This window comes from Dermatophagoides pteronyssinus, unplaced genomic scaffold (genome assembly GCF_027571235.1).
Source record: "Dermatophagoides pteronyssinus isolate colony J.1.1.1.1 unplaced genomic scaffold, Derpt_VIB-CSIC_2022.12 sq0004, whole genome shotgun sequence".
NCBI lineage: Eukaryota > Metazoa > Arthropoda > Arachnida > Sarcoptiformes > Pyroglyphidae > Dermatophagoides > Dermatophagoides pteronyssinus.
The window spans coordinates 148,997-164,362 of NW_027461528.1; the positions used below are offsets into that span (position 1 = coordinate 148,997).

The 15,366-nt window shown below is 29.9% G+C and overlaps 8 protein-coding genes across 9 annotated transcripts; 2 read left to right on the plus strand and 6 right to left on the minus strand.

Annotated features, from left to right (window-relative positions):
* Nucleotides 1–55: 55 nt before the first annotated feature.
* Nucleotides 56–3,784, minus strand: Dhx15 (DEAH-box helicase 15). Its single transcript, XM_027347127.2, has 2 exons — nt 3,470–3,784; nt 56–3,399 (listed from the first exon to the last, which is right to left on the minus strand). The coding sequence occupies exons 1-2, from the start codon at nt 3,517–3,519 to the stop codon at nt 1,299–1,301; spliced, it is 2,151 nt and encodes a 716-aa protein (XP_027202928.1). The 5' UTR covers nt 3,520–3,784; the 3' UTR covers nt 56–1,298.
* tex (THO complex 3 homolog tex) lies at nt 67–1,104 on the plus strand. Its single transcript, XM_027347132.2, has 2 exons — nt 67–286; nt 347–1,104. Exons 1-2 carry the CDS (start codon nt 67–69, stop codon nt 1,102–1,104), a joined length of 978 nt encoding a protein of 325 aa, XP_027202933.1.
* Nucleotides 3,785–4,071: 287 nt separating the features above from the next.
* Nucleotides 4,072–4,996, minus strand: LOC113796847 (uncharacterized). The gene has a single exon (XM_027347135.2). It carries the CDS (start codon nt 4,911–4,913, stop codon nt 4,146–4,148), a length of 768 nt encoding a protein of 255 aa, XP_027202936.2. The 5' UTR covers nt 4,914–4,996; the 3' UTR covers nt 4,072–4,145.
* A 165-nt stretch (nt 4,997–5,161) lies between these two features.
* LOC113796841 (uncharacterized) lies at nt 5,162–8,043 on the minus strand. The gene is made up of 6 exons (XM_027347128.2): nt 7,732–8,043; nt 6,922–7,651; nt 6,795–6,859; nt 6,360–6,725; nt 5,754–6,294; nt 5,162–5,687 (listed from the first exon to the last, which is right to left on the minus strand). Exons 2-6 carry the CDS (start codon nt 7,631–7,633, stop codon nt 5,437–5,439), a joined length of 1,935 nt encoding a protein of 644 aa, XP_027202929.2. The 5' UTR covers nt 7,634–7,651; nt 7,732–8,043; the 3' UTR covers nt 5,162–5,436.
* A 602-nt stretch (nt 8,044–8,645) lies between these two features.
* LOC113796846 (18S rRNA aminocarboxypropyltransferase) lies at nt 8,646–9,536 on the plus strand. The gene has a single exon (XM_027347134.2). It carries the CDS (start codon nt 8,646–8,648, stop codon nt 9,465–9,467), a length of 822 nt encoding a protein of 273 aa, XP_027202935.1. The 3' UTR covers nt 9,468–9,536.
* LOC113796845 (sperm-associated antigen 1-like) lies at nt 9,291–10,560 on the minus strand. The gene is made up of 2 exons (XM_027347133.2): nt 10,314–10,560; nt 9,291–10,255 (listed from the first exon to the last, which is right to left on the minus strand). The coding sequence occupies exons 1-2, from the start codon at nt 10,478–10,480 to the stop codon at nt 9,502–9,504; spliced, it is 921 nt and encodes a 306-aa protein (XP_027202934.1). The 5' UTR covers nt 10,481–10,560; the 3' UTR covers nt 9,291–9,501.
* A 99-nt stretch (nt 10,561–10,659) lies between these two features.
* Nucleotides 10,660–11,553, minus strand: MED18 (mediator complex subunit 18). Its single transcript, XM_027347100.2, has 2 exons — nt 11,288–11,553; nt 10,660–11,211 (listed from the first exon to the last, which is right to left on the minus strand). Exons 1-2 carry the CDS (start codon nt 11,463–11,465, stop codon nt 10,730–10,732), a joined length of 660 nt encoding a protein of 219 aa, XP_027202901.1. The 5' UTR covers nt 11,466–11,553; the 3' UTR covers nt 10,660–10,729.
* Nucleotides 11,554–11,572: 19 nt separating this feature from the next.
* On the minus strand, nt 11,573–15,237 carry LOC113796813 (uncharacterized). Of its 2 annotated transcripts, XM_075819553.1 has the most exons (5): nt 14,367–15,237; nt 14,110–14,196; nt 12,813–14,038; nt 12,652–12,754; nt 11,573–12,582 (listed from the first exon to the last, which is right to left on the minus strand). In XM_075819553.1, the coding sequence occupies exons 3-5, from the start codon at nt 13,238–13,240 to the stop codon at nt 11,629–11,631; spliced, it is 1,485 nt and encodes a 494-aa protein (XP_075675668.1). In that variant the 5' UTR covers nt 13,241–14,038; nt 14,110–14,196; nt 14,367–15,237; the 3' UTR covers nt 11,573–11,628. The 2 variants fall into 2 exon arrangements, with proteins under 2 accessions (XP_075675668.1, XP_075675667.1); XM_075819552.1 differs by having other exon boundaries at nt 14,110–15,237.
* Between the last annotated feature and the right edge of the window lie 129 nt (nt 15,238–15,366).

The window sequence follows — 15,366 nt, forward strand, 5'->3', positions numbered from 1 at the left end:
GACAGTTGTTATAAATAATCGTTACTCACTTACACATGTGATCAAATCAAATTCATTTGATGCATCATGGTATCATCATCATCATCGATTGTGACGAATTTTGATTCATTAAAAAAATATTTCGATATTCATAATCGTACAAAAGATGTACAGGCACATGTATCAAAAGTACATTCAGTCGATTGGAATGCTGATGGTCGTCATTTAGCATCGGGTAGTTTTGATCGTACTGTTACATTGTTTTCATTTTCCAATGATAAATTAACCAAAGATCATACGCTTAAAGGTTTGTTTAACCTTATTTGTTTTGTCATTTTGATCTGTTTCTTTTTATTTTCCTGACCAGGACATACTGATTCGGTTGATCAATTATGTTGGCATCCGATTAACAATGAAATATTGGCTACAGCTTCATTGGATAAAACTGTACGTTTATGGGATGCACGTATGGCCAAATGTATTGCAACAATAGATACACCGGGTGAAAATTTGAATATAAGTTGGTCACCAAATGGTCATACAATTGCTGTTGGTAACAAAGAAGATATTGTTACATTTATTGATGTTCGTTCATTCAAAATTCGTACACAAAAAGAATTTAAATTCGAAGTTAATGAAATTACATGGAATCGTGAAAATGATCTATTTTTTCTTACTTCAGGACAAGGTTTTGTTTATATTTTAAGCTATCCAAATCTTGAACAATTATATGTTCTTACTGCTCATTTGGCTACTTGTTTATGTATTGAATTTGATCCAACGGGTAAATATTTTGCTGTTGGTTCAGCCGATGCATTAGTTTCATTATGGGATTCGAAAAATTTAGCATGTTTACGTACTGTATCACGGCTAGAATGGCCATGTCGTGCTATTAGTTTTAGTCATGATGGACAATTACTTGCATCAGCATCTGAAGATATGTTTATTGATATATGTTCAGTGAATACTGGTGAACGTATTGCAGCTATACCAACTGAATCACCAACATTTACAATTGCATTTCATCCACACAGATATCTTCTGGCATATGCATGTGATGATAAAGATGGACATCAACGTGATGCTGGTACAGTAAAATTATTTGGTTTTAAACAATCCGATTAAAATTGTAAATTCAAACAAAAAAAGAAAAAATTTTTATTTAAATTTCAAATTGATTTTTTATTTTAATTATAATTTTTATACATAATATCAATATAAAATAAACTATAAGTGAATAAAATGAATGAATGAATGTGAAAAAAAATTCCTAAATGAATCATCATATTGATAGATTCGATTTTCATTTGCCAATTTCATTAGATACGTTTTTCACGTTGTGCAGACAATTTACTACGAACAAATTCCAATTGACGTTTAGCTTCACATTGTGGAAAATAATCCAAATTATAATAAACAGGTGCAATACGCAGTAGCCATTCGGGTTTAATTTCCGTAACTGTACGTATATAATTTTTTGCCGTTAAAACAAATTCATTATAAAGAACCCAATCAGGTTTATGATCTAAAACTGATGATGGATGTAGATAAACAATTTGATTATCTTTGATTGTTAAATATGCACCATTACGTTCAAGATGTGCAACTTGCATAAAATATCCCGAAACTAATGCTTTACGTATATTTAGATAATAATCTTTGGATGTAAATTCTGTTGAAATACGTTTCAAATTAAAACGATCCATTATTCTAGCTAATTGTTGCCGTACATTATCAGCTTGTTTTAATGAACGATAATTGATAAAATTTTCATAACACCAATTTGCATCTTCATGATTTTGTTTGAATGCATGATAAACATTTAACAATGTTAAATGATCACCATCAATATGTGCAAAACGTAGCTTAGCATCATCAGCAGCTTTTTTATGTTCATTTGGTCGTACAAAACATTGTGGTACCGACAGCATTGATGCAATTGATAATATTTCATTTGAACAATTATAATCACATGATGATATTAACATTTTTGATAATTGGGGATCCAATGGGAATTCAGCCATAATAGCACCAATATCAGTCATTTCACCTTCATCATCCAGTGCACCAATATAATTTAATAATTCTAATGCACGCATTAATGTTTCAGGTGCTGGTGGATCCATAAAATCAAAATGAACCAAATCATGTATACCAAGTTTTTTTAGCTGTAAAACAACCGTTCCAAGATTTGAACGTAAAATTTCTGGATATGTTTGTTCTTGCATATCATTTTTAAATGCTTTTTCCGTATATAGTCGAAAACATTTTCCTGGTTTTGTACGACCAGCACGACCTGCACGTTGTTGTGCTGATGCACGTGATATTGGTGATACCAATAATGATTCAACACGAATTCTTGGATTATAAACTTTTTGTTTGGAAAATCCTGGATCAATAACATAAACAACACCATCGATTGTTAACGATGTTTCAGCAATATTAGTTGATATAACAACTTTACGTCCAACAGCACCATTTGAACGATTTGGTGGTGCTGGTTCAAATATACGTTGTTGAAGATTTGGTGGTAATGTTGAATATAATGGTATACATTTTAATTGTCCAACATCAGGCCCGAGGTTATCAATTTCACGTTTTATTCGTTTACATGCTTCTTCAATTTCTTCTTGGCCGGTAAGAAATACTAAACAATCACCTTCTTCTTCACAAACATGAATCTGAATAACAGTACGAATTGCTGCTTCCAAATAATCACGTTCTGGTTCAGGTGTATAAAATATTTCAACTGGATGTGTACGACCAGGTACATTCATTAATGGTGCATTATCAAAATATTGTTGAAATTTTCCAGCATCTAATGTTGCACTCATGACAATAATTTTTAAATCAGAACGTTTTGTTACAACTTGTTTCAAAACACCCATCAAAATATCGGTAGATAATGTACGTTCATGTGCTTCATCCAATAAGATAATACTATATGCTTCCAATAATGGATCGGACATTGCTTCACGTAATAACATACCATCAGTACAATATTTTAATATAGTACGTTGTGAACAACAATCTTCAAAACGAATCGAATAACCAACTTCTTGTCCAAGTTGTACATCCATTTCTTCGGCAACACGTGTAGCAACTGACATTGCAGCTACTCGTCTTGGTTGTGTACATGAAACACCAATACGGATTTTTCGTTTTCGACAATAATCAACACACCATTGTGGTATTTGTGTTGTTTTACCCGATCCAGTTTCACCGACCAAAACAATTATCTGACTTTGATCAAGTAGATCGATAAACTTGCTTTGATATTCCCAAACTGGTAGCTGTATTCGTTTACGAAATAATTCATAATATCTTGGTGAATATGCTGTGTTTGTATTCGGATTAATTCCGGCAGTTGTTGTTGTTGAACTTGAAGTCGATGATGAACTGCCATCATCTTGATCATCACTTTTCATTGCAAGGAAAAAACAATCACAAAATTTTTAATGAAAAAAAACAATGTTTAAAACAAACTTACGCTTTTTTAGTAGGAGTGAAATTTTCCAAATTAATACGTTGTCTTTTCATTATTTCATCAGTGTTTTTATAGAGCAAATTTCAATCGGAAAAAAAAGAAAAGAAATCAAACTAAATTTCCGATTAAAACGATTTAAAATCGTAAAATGATTTTCGATGATAACGAGCGCTAATCACTCAACACAAGGTTCCATTTACACGCCGCTAAGGCTACACCTTGAGATGTGGGAGGAGCAAAATAGCCTCATGAATCTCATGAGACATCCAGAATAATAATTTCGTCATGAAGTTTATGAACGGAAAAAGCATTCGAATTGTTTTCGAATTTATATTCTTTCCGTTTATTCGGATTTATTTTTGGTTTTCTTTATTCGTTGTTCAAACAAGCTATTTCTTTATAAAAAAGGCATTTTTATTTATTCAAATTAAAAATAAATAAAATTGCTCCCAATTAGTCCTCATGAAAGATTATCAGCTTTCTTTAAATTTGTAATTAAAAAGGAAATACTTTATCTTCTCTGGCATATATCTCAACCAGCCATGTCAAAGATCATGTGAGAAGTATCAATTGAAATTAACAATGTTCTTCGTGACTCGATCAAATTATCAATGAATGAAAATGAATGTTTATTGGAAAATGTAAAGTATTATTGTGATTAATTAATAATAAATTGATTTTATAATTGAGTTATAACCATTTTTAGATTGGCTGGATCATTGGAACAATATAATGAATTGTTCAATTGATGTAGCATGTCCATTGCTGCCATCCGATGAGAATCACTTTTATTTATAACACCATAAAACATTTTGATTAAACCGGAAAGCATCATACGATCACTTGGTGCTAAATTAGACATAAAATATTCTTCATCATTTGGTATTGTTGGTGTTGAATATGTTAATGTTTTTTGCTGTAAATAATTGCTTACAGAATTCGCCAATTCATTCTTTGGGCTATTTTTTTCGACAGTATCAATACGAGTTATTGCCATGTGCATTCGATACATTGAATCAAAAAATGGCCAATTTCTACCATCACCAGATGCAGCACCTGTTTGATATTTCATTTTTTTATTAAAAGTTGAACGTAAATTTCGGTATTTTTTCTTTGCATCATCGCCAGTAAGTGGATTTTTAAAATCAAATTCCACATTTTTACTTGCAAAAAATTCTCGTGCAGCTTTTGTTACAGCATCGGCAACTTCTTGCCATTTTTCGGTACGTGTTTTGTTCATTTTAAAATTTTCATTGCCAGTATCGATCAAAAATTCCATTCGAATTTCAATTTCATCCAATAAAACGTGTACCAATTCTTCTTTGTCAAAGATAATCTTTGAAATGTCCATTATCAATTTAATCAATTTAACAATCGGTGGATAACAATACAAAAAAAATGAATTCAAATTACTCTTGGCTGTGGCGATCGACTGAAAATAAATCATCCGAGCTGAGGCACAACAAAAACATAAAGGAGTTCTTTGTTGGCCGCCTCAGTGGCAATTGCGCTCATATAAATAAACACACACCGCATACGTATGATGAACGACACTATCGATACATGATGAAATATGATGTGTATGGTAAAAAATGAAATGCATGAAAAATTCTTAATTTTTTCAAAAATTATTATTATTATTATTATCAAATCATCAACCCTAATATAATTTCTTTTCATAATATATAGCCAGAATAGAAAAAAAAATGTTTTGATAAAATATTAATATTGCGAAGAATTTAAAGATGAAATGTTGAAAGAAAAAATGAAATAAGATTCCTGGTCATTATCATCATCATCAAACTGGATTGATTAATTTCGTTTTTCATTTTGTCATTGATGATGATGATGATAATAATAATATCAATCAAATTGAAAATAATAATACAATCTATATATTATGGAGACAATTAGTGTGTGTTTGTACAAATTCAAAAGAATTCTTAACGAAATGTTTATATTCCAATTTCTCATAATAAATGTTGTTGATTTTTAACATTGGAAGATGTCGATGGAAGCGATATTAAATGTTGTTGTTGTTCATCATTCAAAATGTTATTCGCTGTTGTCGATGATGATGATGATGATGATGATTCATTATTCATAGGATTTATATCAGAATTTTTTCGTTGTTGTTGTTTCAATGATTCCAAATATTCAGCTTGTGATTGTACCAATACTTGAGCTAATAATGGATCCGATATATCAAAATCATTTAAACCTAAAATTGAATTTTCAAAAGACATTTTAATTACTAAAATTAAGATAATTCCAGGAAAAAAATTACCAAGAAATGATGCAGGTAATTCATCAAGAAATGTTGATGCGGCAGTCACAATAGAATCATCATCATCATTAGCATTTTTTATTGTTGTTGTTGCTGCTTTTGGGCTTCTTGATGATGTTGGTGGTGGTTTCATCATCATCATCGTCGATTCATTCGAACGTTTCGGACTTGAACGTTGTTGATGATAATGATTATGATGATGATGATGATGATGATTCGAAGAAGAGCCACCTTTCATCATCATCATTGATGTGGTGGCTGCCATCGATGCGGCAGCAGATGATGATGAACATCGTGGTGAATAACATCTTGGTGATGATGATGATGATGAATTTATGTTATTATTTTTGTTGGAAATCGAATCTTCATCAATATTATTCAATGATGATGTTGTTGTTGATGAAGATTTTGTCATTGTTTGTCGTGAACGTCGTTCATTATCACGAAGCCATTCAATATATGATTCACGTGCAATTTGTTCTTCAATTGCTTCATTTGTTGCTTCCCAATCTGTTGCACGAATTTTATCTTCTAACATTGCCTATTTTTTAAGAAAAAGATTTGTTCAAAAAAATTTTTGTAAAAAAAAAAATTTCAAAAATTTACCTGTTCCAATTCATGTTGTTCAGACATAAATAATGCTTTTTCTACCAAAGATTTTTCAGCAATACCTGGTTTGAATGCCGGCAAACCAAGACCAACACCAATAGTTGCTTTATATGGATTTACAATTGAATTATAATGTGTATTACGATGATACGATAATCTTATTGGTTCATTTTCCGTTTTTTGACAATTTTCAATATTAATTGGTTCAGATGAATAATGATAAACTTGTATTGGTCGATTAAATATTTCACTTAATGCTTGTATTTCAATATGATTTCCATGTATATGTTCACAACGTTTACGTCGGATATAATCGGCAAAATTTTCCGTTACATATTGGGAAAAATAATCACCATTTTTTTCCTGCATATGAAAATCAATTCAAAGAATTGTTCTAACAGAACAACAACAAAAACAATAAATCTCTCTTACCATATAATCCATACATAATTTTCTAACTGCTGAATGCATTTCTTGATCACCATAAACTTGATCAGCTTTGGAAAAAAATTATTATAATTAAAATGAAGAAAATTTTCAAATCAAATCGATCACATACCAACTGCACGAAATAAACAAGCACCATCTTCAGACATTTTTTTAATATTGAATCCTTTTTTTCGAATCATACGTTCAAATTGACGTTCTTTTTCATCCCAATCGGTTTGTGATGATGGATCATTATCATTTGAATTATTACGTTGATATTCATCACCACTATTATAACCGGAAAAATCTTCTTCTTCTTCTTCTTCATCATCATTATTATTATCATTATTATTATTATTGCTACAACCCGGTACATTTATGATTGAATCTTGATCTGTTTTTGCTGTTGTTGTTATTGGTAATGCTATTGCAGGTAATGATGATGATGATGTTGTTGTTGTTGTTGTTGCTGTTGAACGTATAGAATTCGATTGATTCGAACGTATATTAGCATTATTGATTAATCGTTGATGTGAATGATGATGATGAAGATGATTACGTTCATCATTATTACTACGTTGTTGTTGTTGTTGTAAACGATGTCTACGTTTACTTGATAATTGTGATCCATGTGTTATATGTCCATTATCAGGTGCTGGACGTTTAACATCGATTATTTGGCCACCAACAATGGATGATGATGATTGTGTTGTTGTTGATGGTGGCTGTTGTAATCCACCACCAACAACAACAACATTTGATGAATGACCAACATGATGTTGTTGTTGTTGTTCTTCATTTGTTGTCTGTTTTGATTGTTTCTTTTTCGGTAATATAGTCATTATTGAATTTTATGGAATCTATATTTCGAAAGTTTTGAAACCAAACAAACAAAAAGAATTTCAAAATTAAATTTATCAACAAAACAATGCAGACTTACAGAAATTTTTCCATACAAAAATGAAAAATTCGAAATTAAAAAAAAAAGAAGAAAAGAACCAGGATTAACACCAGGAAAAAAACTGTTTGCTTCAATGGGAAAGAATCAATATTTTCAAGTTTAGTTTCATTTGAAATTATATGTACAAAGCTAAATTGAGTGGAAAAATGATGATCAAATGTGCGTAGCATTCGAATACAAAAGAATTTCGGAATTTTTTTGTTTTGTTTTGCTGGAAAATTTAATCAATCTAAGTTTGGTGGTGGTATATGTGATGAGCAAATTTTGTGTGTTTGAAGAACAACAAAAATGAATGAATGAATGAAATTGGTTAAAGATGAATAATAATAATAATATTCATAATTCGATATAATCGATTGTTAATTTGATAAACTTTATCGTGAAAAAAAAATTCTATAAATATTTTCTTGATTTTTCATCGGATAATTCCATGTTACCATCGTTTGACTATCTTCTTCTAGGAATTCTTTTTCTTTTTTCAAAAATACAAAAATCCATAACGATTGATTGATTGAATTGATGTCGAAGTTCGTGTGTTGCTCATAAAAAATATTCAGCAGATTTGTTGTTGTTTTGGCTCGCCAGATATTTTTTTTTATTTAATTCAATTGAACAACAAAAACAAAAAACAAGTTTGCTGCTGTAGCTTCTTTTGAAAATTCATTTTTTTTTTTTTTTTGGGAAAAGAAGTGGAAAACAAATGAGAAATATAGTCGTGGCTGGTCAAATGAATGAAAAAAAAATCTGTTTACTTTTTTTTTTTGGCTCACATCATTATCTTGATTGAGCGATCGATAGATGGCGTTTGTTGATTGTTTGATTATTAATCGAACATGTGTGATGTGTTCTAATTCGAATTTTTTTGTTTTTTTTTTGAAATTTGAAAAAGAAAAATGTCCACCAAATCGAAACATTTAAAGAATAAATCACATCGACGACATCAAAATAATGATGACGATGATGATGACGATCAAATGACAAGTAATGTTGTTTTTAATCAACGAAATCCAAATGATAATCCCGATGATGATGATGAGGATCAAAGTGAAGAAGTTGATGACGATGACATCGAAGATGATAATGATGCTGATGAAAATATTGAATGTAATATTAAAATTGCAATGTGGGATCTACAACATTGTAATCCAAAACGTTGTACTGGTCGTAAATTGGTACGAATGAATCTTTGTCGTTGTTTGAAATTGGGTCAAAAATTTAATGGTATAATATTGACACCAATTGCAACCAGATGTGTATCACCATCTGATCGCAGTATTGTTGATAATGATGGTATAGCTGTTGTTGATTGTTCATGGAATCGTATTGATCAAACACCATTTCATAAAATGAAAGGTCGTCATTTACGTCTACTACCTTATATGTTGGCAGCAAATCCAATAAATTATGGTACACCATGTAAATTATCCTGTGTTGAAGCAATTGTAGCAACACTTTGGATTACTGGCCATATTGATCTAGCTAGATTTTATATTGGTAAATTTAAATGGGGCAATGGATTTGAAAAATTAAATGCCGAATTATTTCAAAAATATTCTTTATGTAAAAATTCCGAACAAATTATTGAAATACAAACAAAAGCAATGGATATTAATCCGATTATTGAACAAACAAGGAATCTTGATCTACCACCATCGGAAAGTAGTAGCGATGATGATGATGATGATAATGATCAGGATAACGATAATAAAGGATAATGTAAACACAGAAAAAAGGTTGGCAGCAATTTTTTCACAAAATTAAATTAAATTTTTTGGCCAATTTGATTACATCAGGTTTTTGATCACAATTCAGATTTTTGATCAAATTTGTAAATAATTCTTTCAAAATTCTGTATTCATTTTCCGAAAGAAATGAAAAACATAAATCAAATCTTGGCATTTGAACAATAGCTTTATCAAGTATTTCATAAACTAATGATTGATTTGATAGCTGAGAAAGTTGATCCAATACATCGAATAATAATGATGATTCAAATGGATATTCGAATATTTTTCGATAATTATCAATTGAAATGATGGATAAATATTGTTGTTTCATATCGGATCGACTCAATTCACGCCAAAATTGATCAAATTCAATAAAATTTCGTGGTTTTTGTTCGGGTATCAATTTTCGAATATGATTTTCCAATTGTTTTTCAATTTGTTGATCATCACCATCGTTATCGATATTCATTGATTGATCAGAATCAATTTGGATGGGTATATCGATTAATGGCATTTTTGATTGTAAATTTTTATCCTGAATCATTATCGGTTTCAATCGTATTGGTTGTTTGGAATTTAATATTTTTACTGTTTGTTCAATTTCTTTTTGGATATCCAAATTATTTGGTGATAATTTCTTTGCTTCTTCAAAATCCTGTAAAGCTGATCGAAAACGACCAAGATTTTTTCTTGCTAATCCACGACGATAATAAGCTTTAGCAAATTTCGTATCTAATTCAATAGCTTTATTGCAATCATGTTCAGCATAAAGATAACTGGAATGATGATAAAGATGGGAAAATTTGAAAAAAATTTCTAAAATTCAAAACTTACTCTTCACATTTGATATAAGCGAATGCACGATTCGAATAAAGAATCGAATTTGATGGATTCAATTGAATAGCATCACTGTACATGATGATTGCATTTTTATAATCACCTTTGGAAAAATATTCATTTCCTTTTGATTTCAATTGATCCGATGATGATGCTTTGGCCATATTTTTAATCCAAAAAAAAAAAAAAACGAAAATGAAATTTTCAAAAAAATCGAATGAAAAATTCAATTTGGTTAAAAATTCGACCATTTCGATTCGAATGATTTCGAAATGTGTAAATAGATTTTGTGATTCGAAATTTTTATTTTTTTGAAAAAAATTTTAAAAGTTTTTTTTATTTTACAATTAAAATTACGATGATGATCATGAAATTACAGAAATATGAATATAATTAAAAATGAATGATTTCGATCATTGATTAATTTTACGCATATCAATATTTTCCAACATAACTAATGGTTTAAGAAATTCGGCAAATTGTTTCATTTCATCAGTTATGGCTGTTTGATATGATGGTGCAATAACACTTAATTCAACTAGATGTGAATTAGTTATTGGTTCAAGATTTTCATCGATTAACATATTATTAGTTGCAACTAAACCACCACTACTACCACCACCATTAATACGAAATATTTTAAAAACCAGAATTTTCATTCGACCTTTACGAAACATCCAACCACGAAGAATGAATTCAAATTCTAATTTAAATCCCATTTCCATAAGAAATTGTGTAATGTTTGATGTTGTATTACAATCGATACATGTACGTGATAATGTTGCACGATTACGATCAGTATCATTATGGCCAAGATAACGTAAATTCCATGGATTATTTGGACAATCTATTGATCGTCGAACACGTAGCATACTTGATGGACCGTTTGGAAGTTCTATGGCGGAATAATTGTAAATTGACATTCAAACAATAAGAAATTGAGAAATGATATCACCAAGAAAAAAACTTACTGATAGCAAAAACCATTTCATGATCTTTAAATTTTGGTGGTGGCATATCGGAATTATCACAAAAACCACGTAGTTTTTGTAATAATGCATCACATGATTCATCCAAAATACTACCCTGTAATAGAAATTCATTTTGTGAAAATGCATTTTTTCGTTGTTGAAAATTTGATTCCGTCATTTTTTTCGATTCTTTTGTTTAAGAAAAAAATTCATGAATCGAACGCGAAAAATTGACAGCAACGATGGTTGATCACGTGATCAAATGATTCAGATTCATTCAAATAATACGTGCATCAATAATTTTTTTAATTTAAAATTTTTTAAAATTAACAAAAGTAACACTAATATAAATCTTTAAATAATAAACAAGAACCAGGTATATTTGGTTGATAATAATTATAATGACCATTAAGTTGTTGTTTTTGTTGTTGTTGATTAGATAATGATGATGAATCAGGTGAATAAAGGGTTTTTGATTTTGGCCTTTTTTTATTTGTAAGATTTTTATCATCATCATCATTATAATCATCAACACTTGCAATAATTGTATTTGTATCACTTGCCGTATCAGTCGATATAATCGATGATGCTCGTGGATTATTATGTATAAACATACGTTCAGCTGATTCACTAAAACGTACTGTTGGTGATCGACGATAATAAGATCGATGATGGTTATGATGATGATGATGATGATTGTGGTCATCATTATTTCGATCATTAATAATCATTGATCTTGGATTAATACTAGAAGAAGATGCTGTAGAAGAATTAGGATGGGTAGTAATAGTCGACGATAATCCACCGCCATTATTATTGATTGTCATTGATGATAATAATGTTGAAATTTGTTTTTCCATTAATTCAATTTTATTTGAAAGATTATCCAATTTTGAATCAACATCTTTAATCATTTGTTCCATATTGAATGTTAAATCTTTACTATTTTTACGTAAATTTGATGGTGGTGGTGATTTTGATCTTGCCATTCTTTTCATCCTTATGATCGATGATTGATCAATATCACCATCATCATTTAATTCATTACCATTATCATCATTATTGTCGTTATCAATATTGCCATTAATATCTTCATAATTGATTCTATTTGGTCTATGATGATGATGATTTTGATGATGATGATGATTCAATGATCGATTATCATCATTGATTGTATTTGTATCCATAATAATTTGTCCATTCATTGATTGATTATTATCATATGATGGTGATGGTATTTTATGACATAATTCAAATGCCTGTCCAATTGTACGTACAATATTGATTGCTAATGACTATTGGGTTTTTGATGATAAAAATCAAAAAAATCAATCAGAATTCAGAATCAATCGAAAAACACAAACCTGTTTAGCAGCTTTAAATACAAAACATCTAAATATACTACCTTCACGCGCAATATAAGAAAATATATGTAAATCAGATGAATCATGTGATACGTAGAATATTCTTGAAAGAAAAAAAAATGATAAAATTCTGTCAATCAAATCATTGAATCGAAACAAACCTATGTATTGGATGATGTGTTATGATTAGATTGTTGTTTGTTGTTGATGGTAATGCATTATTGGTGGTTATGGTAGAATTACGACGGTTGTTGTTGTTGGTCAACATCATTATCGTTGATTGTCGTTTTTGTTGTTGTTGAAGGAAATTTTTACCATTCGATGATAATGCTATTCGTACACCTTCATCCGATACTGTTAGAATAGTTTTACGTTTTTTATCTTTACGTAAACGACAATCCGATCGGATACGACGCATTGCAGAAACAATTTCCATTCTTGAATTTGGACGTGGAACAGTACCACAACCAACAAGTTTAACCACAAATGTAATACCCATACGAAATTCATCCACAGTTCTTGGTGGTTGTCGTTGATCGAATAAAGCATCTTCTAATGTTCGATAATTTTTTCTTCTTCGTAATCTCATTTTGAATGAGGGAAAAACAAAAAAAAAACTTTAAAATCTGGACGTCGAAACAAAAGTCAAAATCACAATTTGATCAACAGTAAAAATCACGTATTCTATTTGCCCTGACTTGATATAATTTCTTTGAGTGCGTGCAGTTATGTGTTCATCACCATCATTCATTCATTAACTGAGTTTTTTCAAATTTGTTTGTTTTTTTGGCATCATCAGCCAAAAAGCCGCATCGTCGTTGTATATAAGGAAGATCGAAGGAAGAAGAAGAAAATCATTGAGGAAAATCTTTTTTCACATGTGTGTGAATGATAAACTTGAAAAAAGAATCCAATTTTTTACACAATAAAATGTCGCCGGTGCGCAGTAAATTTGGTCTCTTTTTTTATAAAGTTGCTTTTTTTGGCACGAGCATGTCCCATTTGGGTTTTTCAGTTTTTTCGTTCGTTCGTTCGTTCAAAATAGATTCTAATATTGAAGCGTTTGATTTTCCAAATCTTTTTCGGTTTTTTGTTGTCGTCATTCTTTGGTTTGTGATTGTTGCCTGCTGCTAATTTTTTTTCATTCGTTCTTCACACCATCACCACCATCACCATAAATAACATCGATATACGTCAATGATGCATGTTTATTTTTATAACTGAAAAAAATAATAAATCGATTTTCATTGACTAATTTCCAATGATGATAGTGGTGGATCAGAATTTGATTTTTTGATTTGAAAAAGATCAACAAAAAGTGAGTGGGTTTGCAATCGATTAATCGATTTTAATCGTTCATCGATTATCGATTGATCGAAGGGTTAATCTAAAGAAAAAGGGGGAAGAAAAAAATTCTTGAGTTAAATAACGAAAGAAATTAAAAGATAAATTACTCACCACAACCACTGCCACTATCATTAATTATTCATTTCATTGATCGACTTCCGCATCGTGATTAACAGTGAACGAAAAGATTTTTTCTTTCTGAAAGATAGATAACCAAACAAACCAAACACACAGGAAAAAAAAGGGTTAGCCAAATATCTTGAATATCACACACACACAAACTTGATTGATTTTTGGCATAACCCTACACCTTTTTTCTTTCTTTCTTTCTGAAATGAAATTGTTTGAAACAAAATTAATCAACTTACCTGATGTTTTTGTTTTTTTGAAGGGGAAAAACAAAACAAAACAACAAAATTCGAATGATATTCGAACCATGTTGGTTGTATACACACACACACACTGTTGTTATTAATGACCCCCCTCAATATTCATTAACATCCAAGTGTCAAAAAAAAAAAAGATTTTGTCAAGGAAGGAATTCGATATCAAACATCGATGATGGTGGTTGGTGGTTGATGGTGTTTCTTTTTCTTTTATTGGTGTGATTTAAACAAAAATTTCGAATCAAAAAAATGACGCCCAAATTATCATTTCATTCGAAATTGTTTACACTTCCTTCCTTCATGTTATTTATGAACAGGACGGAAAAACAAAAAAAAATACTCTTTTCACATATACAGTGTTTGTTTATGTTCGATTTAATCTTTTTCGAAAAGAATTTCTATCCGAAAAAAACTCCAGACTTTGAAAAATAAATTCCTTGATTTATCTTGGCAAATCTTCGAACAAGAAAGAATCCCATTCATCACCTTGGCCTTAAATTCAACTTTTTTTTTCATTTTGAAACAAAGATTCAAATCAGTGTTTCAAACAAAACATTCGGTGTGATTCAATTCGTGATGTTTTATTTTTTTTTCTTCGTTGAATAAAACAGACTTTGCAGTTGTTATTTTTTTTTCTTCAAATTTTCTTGCTGGATGTGATGATAATATCTTTCATTTCAATTCTTCATCTGCAATTTCTTTCTGTGGCCAAACAACAAAACATCTTTTAATCTTTTAAAATCTTCTTTTTTTCTTCTTGTCGAATGAATGTCAATGTTGTTATTTTAATGATGAAATGTTTTTTTTTTCGTTAAAACACTTGTCTCAAATCAAATGATCAAATAAGACGAATCTTTGTGTTTAACACTTCAACATTGATCATCAATATGATTATTATTGTGCAACATTTTTTAACACAGAAAAATATGTGTTTCAAAACTAAACTAAATAACTTTTTCTACTATACACCACCCACGATATT

What these genes read in the sequence shown, in the direction of transcription:
- tex (XM_027347132.2), top strand. Translation starts at nt 67, where the DNA reads ATGGTATCATCATCATCATCGATTGTGACGAATTTTGATTCATTAAAA. An exon ending in CAAAGATCATACGCTTAAAG is followed by an intron (nt 287 to 346) that starts GTTTGTTTAACC and finishes TTTCCTGACCAG; the next exon opens with GACATACTGATTCGGTTGAT.
- MED18 (XM_027347100.2), bottom strand. Translation starts at nt 11,465, where the DNA reads ATGACGGAATCAAATTTTCAACAACGAAAAAATGCATTTTCACAAAAT. An exon ending in TGAAATGGTTTTTGCTATCA is followed by an intron (nt 11,212 to 11,287) that starts GTAAGTTTTTTT and finishes ATTCCGCCATAG; the next exon opens with AACTTCCAAACGGTCCATCA.
- LOC113796845 (XM_027347133.2), bottom strand. Translation starts at nt 10,480, where the DNA reads ATGGCCAAAGCATCATCATCGGATCAATTGAAATCAAAAGGAAATGAA. An exon ending in GCTTATATCAAATGTGAAGA is followed by an intron (nt 10,256 to 10,313) that starts GTAAGTTTTGAA and finishes TCATCATTCCAG; the next exon opens with TTATCTTTATGCTGAACATG.
- LOC113796846 (XM_027347134.2), top strand. Translation starts at nt 8,646, where the DNA reads ATGTCCACCAAATCGAAACATTTAAAGAATAAATCACATCGACGACAT.
- LOC113796813 (XM_075819553.1), bottom strand. Translation starts at nt 13,240, where the DNA reads ATGAGATTACGAAGAAGAAAAAATTATCGAACATTAGAAGATGCTTTA. An exon ending in ACACATCATCCAATACATAG is followed by an intron (nt 12,755 to 12,812) that starts GTTTGTTTCGAT and finishes TTTTCTTTCAAG; the next exon opens with AATATTCTACGTATCACATG. An exon ending in TATTTAAAGCTGCTAAACAG is followed by an intron (nt 12,583 to 12,651) that starts GTTTGTGTTTTT and finishes AAAACCCAATAG; the next exon opens with TCATTAGCAATCAATATTGT.
- LOC113796841 (XM_027347128.2), bottom strand. Translation starts at nt 7,633, where the DNA reads ATGACTATATTACCGAAAAAGAAACAATCAAAACAGACAACAAATGAA. An exon ending in TTGTTTATTTCGTGCAGTTG is followed by an intron (nt 6,860 to 6,921) that starts GTATGTGATCGA and finishes TTTTTTCCAAAG; the next exon opens with CTGATCAAGTTTATGGTGAT. An exon ending in ATTACCTGCATCATTTCTTG is followed by an intron (nt 5,688 to 5,753) that starts GTAATTTTTTTC and finishes ATTCAATTTTAG; the next exon opens with GTTTAAATGATTTTGATATA.
- LOC113796847 (XM_027347135.2), bottom strand. Translation starts at nt 4,913, where the DNA reads ATGATTTATTTTCAGTCGATCGCCACAGCCAAGAGTAATTTGAATTCA.
- Dhx15 (XM_027347127.2), bottom strand. Translation starts at nt 3,519, where the DNA reads ATGAAAAGACAACGTATTAATTTGGAAAATTTCACTCCTACTAAAAAA. An exon ending in TTCACTCCTACTAAAAAAGC is followed by an intron (nt 3,400 to 3,469) that starts GTAAGTTTGTTT and finishes TGCAATGAAAAG; the next exon opens with TGATGATCAAGATGATGGCA.